Genomic DNA, 15454 nt, shown 5'->3' with positions numbered 1-15454 from the left:
CATTATGTATGGAGATCCCTTCTTGGATTTCCGATGTAGGTAGCCGAAACACGTGCCGCTAGTTTCCAGGGGGGAAGTCTAGGTTAGTTAGAACGTATTATCGGAAACTGTCCTTCAAAGAGAAGGATACTACAGGGTTGCTGTCGGCAAGGTCAATTGCATGCTGCCAACACGATAGATGCATCAATTAATGGGGGCGTAACCTTCAAACTGTCAAACTATCGTTCATACCAAATAGCCAAGCATTATGGATCAAAGCGCTTGCTTACTTAGCCTTGGTTGGTTATTTCTACTGTTATTATCAAAAACCTTAAAGTCAATAGTGCGTAGATAGAACCTCTTTTGATGACTACCGATGCCAATAGGTTACATTATATGATCATACTGTAAGGGAGCAATCCCAACGGAAAGTTGCATTCTTAGTCAAGTTGTAGCCCAAACAACTCATCAGATTCCTTCAAGGGGTTCAGTCTGGATAAAGACTCTTCCACACCGTTCTTTGTGTGGTTCACCGATGGATGTGTTATTGGCTGATGTTAGACAACAAAGCTCCATCATTCAGCTCTCCTAGAACGCGCGCTGATTAGGCTTGTTTGCCATAGAAGATAATGGTTGCCCGATGCGCTTGTTGTAAGCGGTGAGTCCTAAGACTGGCGGGCTAGCCTTTAGATAGTATAAGCCCTTTGTGGCAAGGCAAGGCTTTTCGTCGGTGAGCAAGGAAGAGGAAGATTCTTAGAAAGGCGAATTAAGTTTCAGAATTTTGTTGAGGTCTGAGAGCAGATCTGAACAATCTTATAAGGTCACTTAGATCAGTCATAATTAATATTAAGCCTCATCTGACATATCATATATAAGATACCGCCCCTAAGGCGATGTCTCAGGGCTAGTTCGGGTGTCCCAGATTACCCATAGAATTCATAACAACAGCCCCCCAATCTAGATAACCGTCGAACCATATCGAAGGGTCAACCCCCTGGAGCATCTCCGAAGCCCACGGCATGTCAGGGTTCCAATCCGGCATGGTGAACGCATCAGGCTGCATATCCTGGCCCATGGCCGCTACAGGGCCAGCGGCTCCGGTCTCGCTTGTGCTACTATCTATCATGGCCGTGTCTCGGACTTCATCGTGTATCTTTAGGGCTTCTGTACCAGCCGCTACAATTTCTGCCCATCTCTCAAGCTTTGCCCTCGTGATTTTAACCTTGATGGCACTCATACTCCACAAGTTGTGATCCGAAGCACCAGGCTCTGTTGATGCCATCTGGAATGATGCGTTGGCTTCTTCAAACCGCGCACATATCGCCGATAGTATCCCTGTGACGTCGAGGGAGAGTCCTGGTTGGGTCTGGATCTGTGACCGAAGAGCAGCCACAGCAGCTGGTAGCCTCGGGTCTGTACCCTCCCGGAGTGAGATCGGGCTGGTTTCATGAGAATCTCTTCCCGTCGTCACTGACGGTGTTGCAACTGATGGGCTGACACTCGCCGAGTATGCGGAGTCTGCTTTGTAAATCTCATCATGGGGGTCTCGCGCGCTTGTGTCCTGTGGCATTGATGTAGTGGCCTTTGTCAAAGGAATTGGTGCAGTATACTTGGCCCAGCGACCAAGCATTGTCATCCCGTAGACAAGTTGTGCAACTACTGGTGTTGTCTGGTTGTAGAATTCGGGAATCGGAACCATGAGCCAATCGTCAAAGAACTTCTTCAGTGCGTTTCTTGACTGGTAAAAGATGTCAAGAGCTGAAGCAGCCCCTAATGTTGGAGATGTTAATGACTCTGACATGGAGATAATTTTAGGGGCGTCTAGTATAGGAGGTTCATATAAACGGAGCATGGCCGTATTTAGAAACATATTTATCACTCCTGCAAAAGTCAACATCAGTAAATCAGAAACATTAATCCCAACAGTAGTAGAACTCACTGTCGTTTGTAAGCTCGGGAGGTAACCCATTCCTGATCCTGTCAAGTTCGTTATGGAACGCAGAAACGTAGGCTGACAATGGTGCCGCTGGGAGGCCAACAATCTCTTCCGCAGGGTCATCAGGAGCATTAAGTTGTGCGATCCTCTCCGTCAAGTGCTGAACGCGAACAAGCGTTACAAGGCGCATGTCCGTGTCGTACTCCCTTTCTTGCTCAAGAACAGCCAGACATTGTTGGATGTATTTGGTGTACCGCATGGGTTCTATCCGTAGGAACCCGAGAGACATCCTATCAACAATTAGTCCCCAAAATCGGTTCCTGATAGTAATACAACTCACGATGAAGATAAGTACCATACTCCCAATAAGGCTCTCCTCTCCTCGTTGGTTCTCGCTGCCGGCTGGAACGGTGTCACAACCATCAAGCTGGTCCGCTCCAGAACCGTCGGACTGCGGTGTAAGCCCAACTCACCCACGAGAGTAGAGGCCAAGGCGATCAAGTTGTTTAGCTGTGCGTGCATGAAGCAGTGATACTTGTACCACGCAATTATGACAATGATTCCAAGTAATAAGTCCAGAGATCGCTCAGAACGGATGAGCATGTGGTCTGCTATGTACTTCATCAGATGATACATCTGAGCCCTCATCGACCTTAGACTGCGATACGACGTGACCATGCGAATGGCCGACATAAGGAAAGGCCGCGTCGCCTTGAGTTTTGCAGCTGTAACGCCATCGGGGATCACGACAAACGGGTGAAGGGCTTGTAACTCTTTTCGATAAAGCTTCAAGAGTTCTTCATCTGAGGCCGGAGGGGGCGGAGCCACTCCACTGGTCTGTCTGCATATACATTGTGGAGGAGCATATGAGTTGTAAGTATCAGGTATTGACCACTCTGTTGTCTCAGGAGTGAGAGAAGAATCTCTCTCTTTCGTTGAAGGCTTCCGTTGATCAGCAGTGGTAGGGTCAACCTCAGTTGGGATGCAGGTCGTATCTGTTGCAAGATCGGCATTGGTGAGGCCACCTGCTTTGAGAAGATTTACTAGTCCATTTAGTCTTTCTTCTATTTGAGCAGTTCGTCTAAATCATGTCAGTGACTGGCGATATGTGGATGCGGTGTGTTGTTAGGGTTGTATGATAGGTTAACTTACGATGGTTTGACAGTTCTCTTTTTCCGGGGTCGATGAACCTGCTCCGTACAATTCTTGACTAGTCGTTCACATCTGCAAAGCATGTGTCAGTCCCATTTTCCCTTTTCAACCGCGGTCCCGGGATTAATTATGGAGAGGCTCCGTAATGACGGCCGAAGATCCGGCCATAGGCCTCCGGAAATCTCGGGACTTTCGGAGCCGCATCCCACGTGGCTCAACATGTCCAAGAAACCGTTGAAATGTGAAAAAGGGGTTAAAAATAAGCTTACCTATCGCACTTTGATCCAGGCGTATTATTTGACCGTATACACTTGGCTTTCGCGGTAGAGCACTGCGCACAAGCAGCACCCCATTTAGCCGTTGCGGGCTTGGGCCTGTCTGCATTGGAATGGGATATCATAACCGTGATCTGCCGTGCATAAAGAGCTTGCAGGAGAAGAATGGAAGGCGGTGTATGCTGACAAGTCCGGCGGACTTTTGACGAAAAGCAGAAAAACCCGGTTCTTTAGTTCGTGTAGTATTAGTTAGTATTTATCAGTAGGTTAATAAGGGAAGACGTCGAAACCGGGATGGGGCCTTGGAAAGTCCGGTTGGTTTAGGGTGGGTCCAAGGGTTTCAGCTCGAAGAGCCTCATAAGGCCATGTCGGTCGGAATTGGTGAGTGAATGCCGGTTAAAGCTTAGAAATACATTGATAGGAATCACAAAAGCACTTAATCGAGTCGCTGGATCAGTGGAGGTGTTATATCGACGCGTTCTTCTTATCAAGTATCAACCATTAAGCTGGTGATTTTGCATGATATCATCAGAGCTCGATTCGAAATCCGCTATCCATACTTGTCAGCTCCACTAACAGAAGCATGTGCTGGAACTCAATTTTCATGAGCTTGTCTGAGCTGCTCATGCCAGCGGGTCATGACACAGCCAAGATACCTACATATAAGCTCCATTAACGGGTTCCTATGAAACCACTCATCTCTATGAAAAACATCCATCACTGAGAACAACGATCACCCAAAACGCAAGCGTCCAACTCGCGCGAGACGAAGTGAACGTTTAAAGATAACATTGTCACATCATATGGGCCTACAAGGGACAATATTGAAAGACCAGGAGCCCTGCTCAACACGCGTCATGGCATGTTCATGCTGAAAAGAGCCATCATGTGAAAGAGGGTCGGCATTAACTCATCACGACATGTGAAAAGGCACTCTCATAAGTCGAATAGTTGCATGCTCTTGTACTCAATGAACTGGTCGCAAAAATCGAAACGCATTCTAACAAAAGAAGCCCCTTATCGAGGCACCTGATACAAGCTCCTAGCCTTTGTACGCCCGTATGTCAAATACACCATATGATGATACATGCCGCCCTGGAGTCGTTATGTTGTGAAAACTCCCCGAGTCGGCTTACACAACTCCAGCAGCCCGACAGTTCCCATAATTCTCCGTATCTCCCCCATTCTAACTTTACTTGGACCTCGACACACCAGCGCCAATCACTCCAGGGAGCTTCTCCTCACCAACGCTGAAGAGCATGCCAATGGCCATGTACAGAATGGTAAGGAGGGCAATGGTGAAGCCAGCGAAGAGCCAGAATTGGACACTGATGTCCTGCTTCTGGCACATGTTACCACCCCAGTGAGTGACACTGCCACTCTCGGACTTGGTAACTTGGCAGTGGCAGGCGAAGCAAGAGTCCTTGCTTTGGCCGTATTTGTTCAGGCACTTTCCATGGCCTGTGCAGTTGCCGGTAGCTTCCATACAGCTATCCTCCGAGGTGAAGCATACAGCTTTAATGGGGTTCGAAGGCTTCGCGGGTGTGGTAGAGGTTTCGGCCGGTGACTCGGCTGTCTCTTCAATAGATGAGATAACGGTCTCAGCCTGTCGACGTCGAAGCTCTTGATCCTTGTCGGACTTGTCCTCAGAGTCGACGTCGACGGGTAGGAAAACTAGGATGGTCTGTAGTTCGCCCGACTCGGCGAGCTTCTGAAGCTTGGGAAGCTCGTTTAGTAGGGTAGTGGGATGGTCACCATCCTTATCGCGTCGTTAGAAAATAACTCGGTGTAATAGAAATGATAGAATTTAGTTACCTGAGACCTGCTGTATGACGCATAAGCAGATTGACCGTTGAAACACTTCTCGTCCAAGGCAGCAATCTGGCTCAGGGGACACTCGGGCATCTTAGCGAGGACATTTGCGAAAACCCCGGGATGCTCGCCATTCTCCTTGCTAATATCCGTGGTAAAGTCGGGCTGTGTGTTAAAAAGCCAGCCAAAGAATGATTCGTATTCAAAGGAGGGCATTCCGTCAATGGTAATAGCGAGCTGGCGCGGCGTCGCGGTCTTCTCATCGGAAAGCAATGGCGCAGGGACCTTTCCATATTTGTTCATTAAAGAAACGACACGCCCTTCATCGTCGGAGGCTGTGAGATCGCGAAATGAAAAGTCCTGTCCCTCGGGGGCGAGGCGCTGGTAGAGGATGAGACGGGCTTCGCTGGGGGTGATACTCGTCGTAGGCTCGATGTGATGGGATCCTCGGAGGATATAAACTTTGGTACCGTCAGCGGCGGGCTGTTGAGATGCAGCAGCAATGCCTGCAAAGGCTGCACTGAGCCCAATGTTGAGCTTCATTTTTGATGCGGATTGATGAAGCTTGGTTGTCTTGAGGCTGGAGGCCAGGCTGAGATAGCTTAACGTCGCAAGCTTGATACAGGCAACGCGAATCCGGGATGATGCACGTGTTGGGTTGCGGCCGGGTCTCGAGTTGTTCCGTCATACAGTGCGTCAGCCCCCCAATTAGAGCGTTACAGTGGCGATTGAAACAGTGTTTAGGGCATTTGACACAGTCTCGCCAATTACACTATCAAGCTAAACGTAACCGCGGGACAGAAGCTTATCATTGTAATTATTGTTGTCGACATTGCCACGATGCATGCCATTCCTTGAATCACTAATCTAGTAGCGAGACTAATCGCATCTTCTTTTCTTATAAATTTAACACTTTTCATTCGGTGCCCTCGCCCGTGGCAGCGGCAGAGGAGGCGATATGTTAGCTCGGCAAGCTGTTCTGCGACAAGCAGCTCTCCCCACGACGAGGTTCCAAACCCAACGAACAGTCGCCAGCCAGATCCGACCTCTTAACAGGCGTATATCGTTCTTGCCGTGGCGTCAAAGGCAATCGGAACCTATACCAGTCTACTTCTCCAAACCCGATCCTTCAACGAACGCCAACAGGGTGAACCCAGTCTACCACGGAAGCGCAAACCAGGTGGGGGGCGAGGAAGTCAAGAGAGCACTGAGAAGGGCAAAATGGACCATCTTCCGATATCGAATACGGTATGTCTGGCAGAAGAAGCTGTCATGGTTGAGCGAAGCGCGATGCTAACACTCCCCGAAGCCGTGCGATCTTCACGACTATTGTGCTCTACGCTTGTTGGCAAATCTTCATCGCCGTTGTATTCGATCCCATATTCGACTGGGCTGACGCAGAATGGGAGGCGCTGTCTGAAAAAGAGAAGGAGGAAGCCGAGGCCCTCCACGACCCTGACGAACCGTTGATATTTCTCCCTTTCCCCTTCACAACCAAAGAAGTTAAGCAACCACCATATCGAGGTTCAGATCCAGAGTGGCAAACTTTCGTCAAAGTCAGCCAGGACAAGAAACTTCTTCAGGAGATCAAGAGTGAGCGAGGCCCTTCCGAGGAAGATTCACATTCTAACGCATGCATAGATGGTCTGGCAAACGAGATCAAGCGTGGCGTTGAACGGAACCCTGCCTTCAATAAGCTTCTTGGTGGAGAAATAACTGTGAGGAAGTACTGGCTTGACATAATCTTCCCGCCTGCTCCTCCACCGATACACTATGTCTCTGGGTGAGTTTTCAACCTACACATGATATTCGTCTTGCTAATTCAATGAAGAATCATGATCGATGAGGAGGGCATTTTCTGGGGTGATCGACCCATCGACTCGATTGCTGCTAGCTTTCTTGCCAAAGCACTTTACCCCAAAGCTCTTGCTATGGGTTGCTGGACCTTTGTCAGTTTCCTAACGAAACAAGTAGCGCTGGATATCTCAAAAGCGATCGGTTTAAGTGAACCTGATCCCCCAGAATCTGGCTGGCACCAAGTGCCAGTGGGAAACCTCCCTGGCATAATTCCTCCTCCGGCTGCCACCAGAGCAGCAGTCCAGCACGACCCCAAGGCACATACCGCACATCTTCCTCCAGTTTTCAACGAGATCATCAGCGCTGCATTCGGTCCAGACGCGAAACTCGATCCTCGTCTTCAAGCTGCTAGCATGGCTGGTGCTCTCGCCTTTCTGCGACATTGGAAGCCTACCAAGAGTCTGCCCAGCAGGGGATGTATCAGAGTTGACGGTATAGTCGAACTCAAGGGAAAGACAGCGGTCATGGCAGTTCTCGTTGCGGGCTACTACGATCCCAAGACACGTCAGTACGTAGCTGTCCAGACTATGCTCAAGCACTTGATGCAACTGAGACAACGGCCTGCGCCTGGCTAGACTTGTATTATAAGACAAAATAAATTTCGAAAGTTACGCAGGACTTAGCATGGCGGGGCGCATGGAGCAGGTTTGGCTTGAGATACCATAGGAGATTTAGAATATCAGTGTTTGATATTGCTTTGTTCTACCCTATCCACCTAACCAGTGCTGTGAAATGACGCAGCATAAACATTTGGATGCTCCCTATGAGCCTATTCCTGAGGCCAGTTCCACAAAGAAAAGAAGAAGAAAAAAAGCATCCGTATACCCGCCCAACACCAGTACCATCCCATGCCTTTCCATATCCTGCTCATAAAAGGCATCGTTGGATATTGTTCGCACTCGCAAACGCTTCCTTCATCCTATTCAGAGAACTAGCTACCAACACTAGATTTAGTAAAGGGTCTTGCAATCGCCCATTCAGATGCCTGCTTTCTCCCATGCCCTGAATGATGACGTTGGTAGTGTTAATTCCTCAGGACATTGATCGAGATGGTGAAGACTTCTAATTCAACCTCTGGACCGCCCGGAACACGCTCGTCTCGCGGAATGGCAGCGATGAGATGTGACTCGAGTACGTTGAGCCCTGGATGTAGCATTGCCTCGAAGGCGCGCTCGTGAGGTAGCTGGCCTGGGGCTTGGTGATGAATGGGCTTAAGCGGTTGCTTGTTAACCAGTGTCCAGAGGCTGTATTGTCTAGTCTGTAAATGGCTGGGTATTGCGGTGACGGCAAGAATACGGGTGAGATGAGGAGGTAGGTTAAGAGTGGCAGCCTGTTCCATCTCCTTGGGGTTGGGTCTGATGGTTGCCAGTACAGGACTGTGTGATTGAAGAGTGGGGTGAACCTGAATCTTCATACTCTCAATGAGAGCATCGTCGATACCTGTATTTGTTAGTGTTTGGCGCTTGTAAATGTGTTTGGGTGAATTACCTTTACCAGGGCGACGAGGATGCTTCTGGTCCATATACCCATTAACAAGCGGATTGTTGATTGGTTGCGGTGGTGCCACAGGCACAGGAGCAGGGACAGCAACGGGAGCAGCCGCAGGAATCGCGGGAGTCGCTTGATTAGGTGCAGCGCTAGGCGGTTGTGATGTAACTGCTGGCGATGCCCTTGAGGCCTCCTCTGCCTTGAGAGCACTCTGTACAGAAGGACTAGGAGATGGCACGGCAGATAACGAGGTGCTTCTAGCCTTTTCCAGTTGGGGATTGACAGCTTGAGCAGGCGTTGAAGTACGTGCCGTGCCGTTCACAGTTTGGCCATTTGTTATCGCCTCCTTCGATTGAGCTGGCGCTGGTGAATCAGCAGAATCTCGTTGACCTCCAACATGGATTGTGATCTTCTTGGGTCCGGGTGTAGGCGTCTCACTGGATCCGCCAACCTTTAACTTGATCTTTGGTTGAGAAGGTTCAGTTACAACAGCTTGTGCTTGTTTTAACTGATCATAAAAGAATTTCTGCAACGCGGTTAGAAATGTTGACAAACGCAAGCAAAATGGTACTGACCTCGAGATCCTGCGCAACCAAGTAGATTTCACTGCCTTCTTCATTGTAAAAGTACGCGTTGGTCCACAATAGCTTTGCCTTCTCCTCAAAAGCGGCCCATGACTTGAAATCGCTAACTCCAGTTGAGCCACCACGACCGTGGAAACCCTTGACCGCCTTCTGCAGTTTTCGGATCGACATGGGGTCACTGATAACCTTGAAATACTCTTTGAGAGACCGAGGCGGTAGGTTAATGAAAGCTTCGAAGTAAGGGCCATCGTATCCAGGGTCTTCGCGTCGGATAAGCTCCTCGATGAGCTTTTCCTGGGCTTGCTGAAATGACAATCCTTTGTAGGGTACATCTTCATAGACGTGGTCTGGCTTTGCGGCGGGCGCTGCTGGCTTTGGGGTCTCTTTGCCTCGAGTGGACGCCCTTCGACCAGGTGTACGACCAGGTGTTCTCCGCTTGAGTGTAATGGTTCGTCTACGAGAGCTTGGCGCCTCTTCTTCTTCCTCTTCATCTTCCTCTTCATCCTCGTCTTCTTTTTCTTCCTCGGGCTCATCGTCATCTTCGTTCTCGTCATCGTTCATTTCTTCGTCCTCGTTGTCTTCATTGGCCTCCTCGCCATCATCATCCGGGAACGGGGTCGGCACAGCCTGATAACCTCTAACATGATATGCCGGATTTTTCTTGGTCATGTAATTGCTGACAGCCTTTCTCAATCGTTCCGCGTCTTCGAATATCTCGGTTGATCGAGGGTAGAACTCCTTCGCGTTGCTGATCATGCGCTTAAAGTAGCCCTCAAGCTCGGACAAGTTCTCAAATTCGCCATCGTTCAGTTTCTGCTCGATCATGGATAATGAAATGGGCATGCGTGTTTGTTCGTAATAGTCTGCATTTTCCTCGCGGGGTGGAAGTTCTTCGAAATTGGTTGCGACAAGACGCCCACTATAGGATGAGTCAGTACGGTAATGATAATTGGAAATCGGGTGGGAATTACGCTTTGTCGGCGGTTTTTCGAATATGCTCTAGGAATGACAGGCCATATGTAGTCGTTGATTCTCGAGATTCGCCTTTGGAAAGATCGAAATCGCCCTGGAACGCAATGCCAGTCAATAAATCGAAGGGGTGATAGTTGAGTGAGAGGTTGTCAAAGTGTGCTATGGGGGATCTGCGCGAACTGAAAGGATTCAGAATCGCGAGAAGCGACAAGTCGGACTTACAGTAAGTCTGCGACGCTTAGAGCCTCTGTCGTCGTTGTCGACCGTGGCAGCACCATTGGCTTTGCGTTTGCTGTCCATTGTGACTATAATCGATAGGGTCGCCTAATCGAGCGCATCAAAGATAATTGCGGTATATTTTCCTTGAGGATTTCGTTGGGATGCAATTGAGGATCGCAAACCTGGAGATCGAGGTCGTTTGCGACGGCGCTTGTGTGGATTTTGACGCGTGCGATCCAATGGTCGCGTCAAGCAAGATACTAAGTCCAGGGTTGGACCTCAAAAAACAGGGCAGAAATTAGAGGATGCACCGTATAAAATGCACCGTTTGAATGGTTTTCAGGCCCCCGTTTTGCTTTAGGCTATCGCGGGTCTATGCAGGCCCTACAAATGCTCCGATGCTGGCGATTTTGATGTGGTGGTAAATGGGGCTGGCTTCCTTGGAGCTGAGGGCGAGGTTTGGAGGCACATTCAATGGATCCAATGCCAGTGGTGGAGGTACGGTATCCACTTCGACCTACCGAGAGCTATTATGTGTGCCTGAAAACGGTTAAGGCAACAAGGCAGACAATGATAGTAGAATTCAACAATATTGAATGTCAACGGACAATAAGGGCTATTACTCGGCACAATTCATGCATATTATAATCGATAACGACGACTCTGTGGTGCTATTGTTCTCACAAGCTTCAGGTCTCATGCATCGAACTTGAAAGGCACCCATGATACGAATTAAAGGAGATCGCCTACGCTATGATCGCTTCGTATGTATCATGAAACCTGTACTTTGAACAATATGAACAGTTGAGTCCAAATCGATCGGATGATTCTCGGTAGTAGGTAGGGAATAGGTGAATGCACTTGTCTCCGGGGAGACTATAGAGATTTCAATTCCAAGCTTTTAAACACTCAACTCATAGCCAAGGAAAGGTAAATAATTGCCATGATGAACACAAAGTTGCTATGAGGGGCAGCTTTAGAGCTAGGAGCCCAGCCAAACGGGGCGCTGTTAAGCTCAAAGCTCCCATTACTCAACCCCACATTGACCTCATTATCAAGATTCAGATCTCATCCCAGGGACTGTAACCTTTACAACTTCACTTCACCAACACGAGGAATTAAAGCAGCCAGACAGGATGGCTGATACACCAAGCGAACCACCTCCTGACTATGAAAAGTCCACCGCCACTCAGGGCACCCCTCAGCGGCCCTTACGGAAAGGTCCTATACCGCTAGAACTCCCAATTCTTAAGCACCTCAACGGCAAGAGAGTGATTCTTGCATCTGCCTCACCACGAAGAAAAGCATTGCTACAACAGGTGAGCCAGAGACATGCGAGTTAACACCAATGGCATTTTTCTCACAACACATAGTTTGGCCTCACAAACCTTGAGATTCTCCCATCCACCAAACCCGAGAATCTCGACAAAGCTGCACTAGGTCCTTACGAATATGTAGCTGCAACTGCTCACCAGAAGTGTATGGACGTTTATACTACCGCACTTGAAGTTCATCTGAAATCTATACCGGATCCTGATCTCGTCATCGCTGCGGACACTGTTATCGTTACCAAGGATGGTCGAATTCTGGAGAAGCCTCGAAGTGAAGCTGATCACATTCGCATGCTCAAGCATCTGCGAGACCAGAGAATGCACAAGGTCTTGACGTCGATTGTAGTTATCGCCCCAAGAGAAGACGCGAGACATCCGGGCTATGTCATCGACACCTACACAGAAGAGACCAAGGTGTACTTCTTGAGTGAATCCGAGGGTCTTCCTGATGATGTGATTGAGGCGTATGTCAAGACTCGTGAAGGCGCGGATAAGGCTGGTGGCTACGCTGTTCAGGGTGTGGGCGGCATGTTGCTTGTTGAGAAGATCGACGGAAGTGTCGACAATGTCGTTGGACTTCCAGTGAGAAAATGCATGGCTATGGCGGAGAAAGTCATATTCAGACAGGAAGAGGAGGACTTTGAAGGTGAAGGCGAGGAAGAGGACTAGGTGTTGAGTAAGAATAGAGGATACCAGGAAAATAAAATGGATACTCATGCAATTTAACGAGCTACAGAAATGTGGCTTGACCAGTCCCTATTTTCTCAGTCGTTTTTATTTCTATACGGCTTCTTCTAAGCTACTGTATTCGGGTTTCCAGAAGTGTTCTTTGAAGCTGATAGGTGCAAAATGGACCTATCTCGTCATCGCGGACCTAATAAGGTCTCAGCACCAGAGGACATATGATACCCGCTCCTCATGACCTAGCTGAACTAACAGACAGATTTCATCGACAAGCCCAGGCTGCCTTCACAGTATATAACAACTCAGGTTGGGTACTATGAATACACTGAGAGCGGTAAATTGAAGTTACATAATTACATAATTATCGTGACTAAATTAGAACACTGGTGTTGCAGATCAGGAACAATCAACCCAAGACATGAATCAATCGCCAAACCAGGAGAACGCGGCCTTCCATATTGGATGTCAATATGCATGGACCAGGCAGACTAAGGGTCCTGTAGTGTCATTTTCACATGGAAAATCCGGGGCAGCACCCTTGCACATCATTTGCGACCTACATATCCTCTCTCACATGAAAGTTCTATGCGCATCTTGACAAATTTTGCACGTTTGTTTACGTCTCACCACCATTCTCCTCACTATCACTACTCAGCCAAAAGATGTCGTCTCCAAATAATAAGTCACCCGCAAATGGCGATGCCGGTGCCGCCGATGAGAAACCGCGACTCACTGAGGAGGAAAAGAAGCAGAACCATATCGCATCTGGTATGTGACCTGTTTACACGTGATATTTGCTGTCGCATGATATCTGAGATACTCCTGAATGTTGTTCGAGACGATATTTGCTAATGCGCATCAATCAGAGCAGAAGCGACGCCAAGCGATTCGTGAAGGCTTCGACCGCTTGACTGAACTGGTGCCTGGCTTAGAAGGACAGGGGAGATCTGAGGGCCTGGTTCTGAAGCGGACAGTTGACTATATGCGTGAGCAGCTCTCAGAGAGACAGGCCATGGTTGATCGCATTGAGCAGGCTGGTGGTGATGTCGATGAGAAACATAAGAGGTGAGTCGGGTGACCACTTTGCGATCAACGAACAAGGTACTGACTGTCCTTCTAGGGCGCTATATCAACAGGCGGCGAACCCAGGTCGTACTAGGGGATGATTACGCACTTGGATGGTCTTCACAGCTACCGCACGTCAAGAGCCCGAACAGACTCAACGACGTTGGGCATTGAGCCGATGGAACTGATTGACTGTCGCATATCAGCACCTGACCAGCCCAAATCGCGATAGCAACGAGCCGCGCCACAATGGCAGCGCCGCGCTATCAGCATGACTAGGGAAGAAAGACTGATATAGAGACTGTTGTATCATACAAATGTGTTTTTACAGTTATTATTACATGACATCGCATATCTATGTCTAGGCAAATGTGTCTACCATGGTTTTGAACCGCTCACGTACCTCCTCTGGTAATAGCATCTCCTTGCCTAGCGAAACCCGCTTGTTCTCAACATCTTTCTGTCCGATCACGAGGATCTCACCATAGTTCTTCTCTCTTGCCTCCTTGATTTTCGCACCCAAAGGCCGCGCACTATCATCTATGTCAACCGACAGCCCAGTTGGTCGAAATGCGTTCCCCTGACTAGGGAGTGTGCCGCTCTCAAGCTGCTCGTAAAGTTGGTCGTTGTTACCAACCAGCACACTGCGCACTTGCTCCGCCCATTCGACAACAGGTTCGGCAGTGTTGATGGTGAGAATGACGACTTGGCGAGGGTTCAACCAGAAAGGCCACTTGCCATTGTACTTCTCAATCAGGAGAGCCATGAGACGCTCAACCGAGCCCAGGACAGCGCGGTGAATCATAACAGGGCGCACGGGGCCATACTCATCGAGTAGAGAAGCATCTGTGGTCGTCTCGCCTCTAGCTTCATATTCAGGAGCAGGGGCCTGATACTCAAGTTCAAATCGCTTGGGTAGTTGAAAGTCAAGTTGAATGGTCGCCGTCTGATGCTCCTTTCCATCCGAGTCTGTGAGGACGATATCGATCTTGGGTCCGTAGAAAGCACCATCTCCCTCATTCACACCCCATTCCATGCCTGATGCGTCCAGAGCTCGCTTCAAGGCGTTCTCAGCCTGGTCCCACTCCTCTTCGGTACCAATGTAGTGATCCTTTGGCCGTGTGGAGAGTGCAAGTCGATAGTTTGAGCCAAATCGCAGAACAGTGTAGACTACCTTGACAAAGTCTAGAGTCTTCTTAATCTCCTTCTCAACTTGAATTGGTCGGCAAAAGATGTGTCCGTCATCCTGGTGAAAACGTCGAACACGAGTTAGTCCACTCAAAGCGCCAGAGATCTCATTTCGATGTAGAGGACTAAAGTCGGCATATCGAATTGGAAGATCTCGGTAACTGCGGTTTTTGGAAGCGAAAATGAGGCAGTGGCCGGGGCAATTCATAGGTTTTAGACCATAATCACCCTCTTCCTCCTCGTCTGGCTTCAAATCCTTCTGCTCACTCCCACAGCATCCGTCATGTTGCGCAGGCGGCGGTTCTGTATTCCCTCTTACAGCATACATGTCGTCAGCGTAGTTTTCCAAATGACCTGACTTGGCCCATAGTGACTTTTTGTAGATGGTCGGCGTAATGACCTCCTCAAAGCCATATCGCACGTATTGTTTTCGGAGAAAGTCGACAAGTCGATTGAAGATTCGCGAGCCATTCGGTAGGAATATGGGGGAGCCAGGACTGTAGATCGAGCTGATAAAGAGTTCTTGCTTGGTACCGAGTTTACGATGGTCGGGAGGTTCTCGCTTTTCGGACTTTCCAGAATAGAATCGGCTGCGAGAGATGCATTGCGGGCACGTCCATGGTCTTCTTAGAGATGTATTGAAAGCCGCTCGGGCGGTCCTCAAGCGGATCATGGCCACTTCAGCATGCAATGGCGCGTGGTAAATCGAAATTCAATGCTTTTGCGGAAATAGGACGACCCAAAATTCACAAACCCACCTGAAATCGTTGGACGACTGCCAGCTCGCTGCTGTTTAAAGCCTAGCGGACACTCACGGGCCGCTATTCTTAGCGGTCAGCTATCGCCTATCGGCAGTCGGTGGACATGTCCAGCTCGTGTAGCGGTTAACAATATGATACAGGGCGATGTATC

At 49.0% G+C, this 15454-nt stretch overlaps 7 protein-coding genes across 10 annotated transcripts; 3 read left to right on the top strand and 4 right to left on the bottom strand.

Annotated features, from left to right (window-relative positions):
- Window positions 1-799: 799 nt before the first annotated feature.
- On the bottom strand, window positions 800-4067 carry FOIG_13177 (uncharacterized protein). Its single transcript, XM_031214286.1, has 5 exons — window positions 4003-4067; window positions 3337-3892; window positions 2256-3139; window positions 1919-2205; window positions 800-1860 (listed from the first exon to the last, which is right to left on the bottom strand). Exons 3-5 carry the CDS (start codon window positions 2606-2608, stop codon window positions 884-886), a joined length of 1617 nt encoding a protein of 538 aa, XP_031055996.1. The 5' UTR covers window positions 2609-3139; window positions 3337-3892; window positions 4003-4067; the 3' UTR covers window positions 800-883.
- On the bottom strand, window positions 3929-5811 carry FOIG_13176 (uncharacterized protein). The gene is made up of 2 exons (XM_031214285.1): window positions 5158-5811; window positions 3929-5101 (listed from the first exon to the last, which is right to left on the bottom strand). The coding sequence occupies exons 1-2, from the start codon at window positions 5695-5697 to the stop codon at window positions 4535-4537; spliced, it is 1107 nt and encodes a 368-aa protein (XP_031055995.1). The 5' UTR covers window positions 5698-5811; the 3' UTR covers window positions 3929-4534.
- On the top strand, window positions 5574-10039 carry FOIG_13175 (uncharacterized protein). 2 transcript variants are annotated; one of them, XM_031214284.1, is made up of 4 exons: window positions 5574-6402; window positions 6464-6747; window positions 6796-6937; window positions 6986-10039. In XM_031214284.1, exons 1-4 carry the CDS (start codon window positions 6113-6115, stop codon window positions 7584-7586), a joined length of 1317 nt encoding a protein of 438 aa, XP_031055994.1. In that variant the 5' UTR covers window positions 5574-6112; the 3' UTR covers window positions 7587-10039. The 2 variants fall into 2 exon arrangements, with proteins under 2 accessions (XP_031055994.1, XP_031055993.1); XM_031214283.1 differs by having other exon boundaries at window positions 5922-6402; window positions 6464-6937; window positions 6986-7943.
- FOIG_13174 (uncharacterized protein) lies at window positions 6997-10728 on the bottom strand. Of its 2 annotated transcripts, XM_031214281.1 has the most exons (5): window positions 10278-10728; window positions 10055-10149; window positions 9075-10002; window positions 8500-9025; window positions 6997-8451 (listed from the first exon to the last, which is right to left on the bottom strand). In XM_031214281.1, exons 1-5 carry the CDS (start codon window positions 10353-10355, stop codon window positions 8036-8038), a joined length of 2043 nt encoding a protein of 680 aa, XP_031055991.1. In that variant the 5' UTR covers window positions 10356-10728; the 3' UTR covers window positions 6997-8035. The 2 variants fall into 2 exon arrangements, with proteins under 2 accessions (XP_031055991.1, XP_031055992.1); XM_031214282.1 differs by having other exon boundaries at window positions 9075-10149.
- A 563-nt stretch (window positions 10729-11291) lies between these two features.
- On the top strand, window positions 11292-12383 carry FOIG_13173 (maf-like protein). The gene is made up of 2 exons (XM_031214280.1): window positions 11292-11593; window positions 11648-12383. Exons 1-2 carry the CDS (start codon window positions 11411-11413, stop codon window positions 12272-12274), a joined length of 810 nt encoding a protein of 269 aa, XP_031055990.1. The 5' UTR covers window positions 11292-11410; the 3' UTR covers window positions 12275-12383.
- Window positions 12384-12811: 428 nt separating this feature from the next.
- Window positions 12812-15292, top strand: FOIG_13172 (uncharacterized protein). Of its 2 annotated transcripts, XM_031214278.1 has the most exons (3): window positions 12812-13057; window positions 13156-13354; window positions 13410-15292. In XM_031214278.1, exons 1-3 carry the CDS (start codon window positions 12952-12954, stop codon window positions 13453-13455), a joined length of 351 nt encoding a protein of 116 aa, XP_031055988.1. In that variant the 5' UTR covers window positions 12812-12951; the 3' UTR covers window positions 13456-15292. The 2 variants fall into 2 exon arrangements, with proteins under 2 accessions (XP_031055988.1, XP_031055989.1); XM_031214279.1 differs by having other exon boundaries at window positions 13156-15292.
- On the bottom strand, window positions 13608-15409 carry FOIG_13171 (threonyl-tRNA synthetase). The gene has a single exon (XM_031214277.1). The coding sequence runs from the start codon at window positions 15213-15215 to the stop codon at window positions 13716-13718; it is 1500 nt and encodes a 499-aa protein (XP_031055987.1). The 5' UTR covers window positions 15216-15409; the 3' UTR covers window positions 13608-13715.
- Window positions 15410-15454: the final 45 nt, after the last annotated feature.

This window comes from Fusarium odoratissimum, assembly GCF_000260195.1.
Source record: "Fusarium odoratissimum NRRL 54006 unplaced genomic scaffold supercont1.31, whole genome shotgun sequence".
In the NCBI taxonomy this organism is placed as follows: Eukaryota; Fungi; Ascomycota; class Sordariomycetes; order Hypocreales; family Nectriaceae; genus Fusarium; species Fusarium odoratissimum.
Note: the sequence above shows the minus strand (reverse complement) of the source record. Positions and strands in the feature narration are given on the sequence as shown.

Coding starts and splice junctions, on each gene's coding strand:
- FOIG_13177 (XM_031214286.1), bottom strand. CDS start 2,608: ATGTCGGCCATTCGCATGGTCACGTCGTATCGCAGTCTAAGGTCGATG. Junction 2,206..2,255: donor GTATGGTACTTATCTTCATC/GTGAGTTGTATT, acceptor AATTGTTGATAG/GATGTCTCTCGGGTTCCTAC. Junction 1,861..1,918: donor TCCCGAGCTTACAAACGACA/GTGAGTTCTACT, acceptor TGACTTTTGCAG/GAGTGATAAATATGTTTCTA.
- FOIG_13176 (XM_031214285.1), bottom strand. CDS start 5,697: ATGAAGCTCAACATTGGGCTCAGTGCAGCCTTTGCAGGCATTGCTGCT. Junction 5,102..5,157: donor CGTCATACAGCAGGTCTCAG/GTAACTAAATTC, acceptor CGACGCGATAAG/GATGGTGACCATCCCACTAC.
- FOIG_13175 (XM_031214283.1), top strand. CDS start 6,113: ATGTTAGCTCGGCAAGCTGTTCTGCGACAAGCAGCTCTCCCCACGACG. Junction 6,403..6,463: donor ATCTTCCGATATCGAATACG/GTATGTCTGGCA, acceptor CACTCCCCGAAG/CCGTGCGATCTTCACGACTA. Junction 6,938..6,985: donor CCGATACACTATGTCTCTGG/GTGAGTTTTCAA, acceptor AATTCAATGAAG/AATCATGATCGATGAGGAGG.
- FOIG_13174 (XM_031214281.1), bottom strand. CDS start 10,355: ATGGACAGCAAACGCAAAGCCAATGGTGCTGCCACGGTCGACAACGAC. Junction 10,003..10,054: donor CGAAAAACCGCCGACAAAGC/GTAATTCCCACC, acceptor CTCATCCTATAG/TGGGCGTCTTGTCGCAACCA. Junction 9,026..9,074: donor TGGTTGCGCAGGATCTCGAG/GTCAGTACCATT, acceptor ACCGCGTTGCAG/AAATTCTTTTATGATCAGTT.
- FOIG_13173 (XM_031214280.1), top strand. CDS start 11,411: ATGGCTGATACACCAAGCGAACCACCTCCTGACTATGAAAAGTCCACC. Junction 11,594..11,647: donor GAAAAGCATTGCTACAACAG/GTGAGCCAGAGA, acceptor CACAACACATAG/TTTGGCCTCACAAACCTTGA.
- FOIG_13172 (XM_031214278.1), top strand. CDS start 12,952: ATGTCGTCTCCAAATAATAAGTCACCCGCAAATGGCGATGCCGGTGCC. Junction 13,058..13,155: donor GCAGAACCATATCGCATCTG/GTATGTGACCTG, acceptor CGCATCAATCAG/AGCAGAAGCGACGCCAAGCG. Junction 13,355..13,409: donor GTCGATGAGAAACATAAGAG/GTGAGTCGGGTG, acceptor CTGTCCTTCTAG/GGCGCTATATCAACAGGCGG.
- FOIG_13171 (XM_031214277.1), bottom strand. CDS start 15,215: ATGATCCGCTTGAGGACCGCCCGAGCGGCTTTCAATACATCTCTAAGA.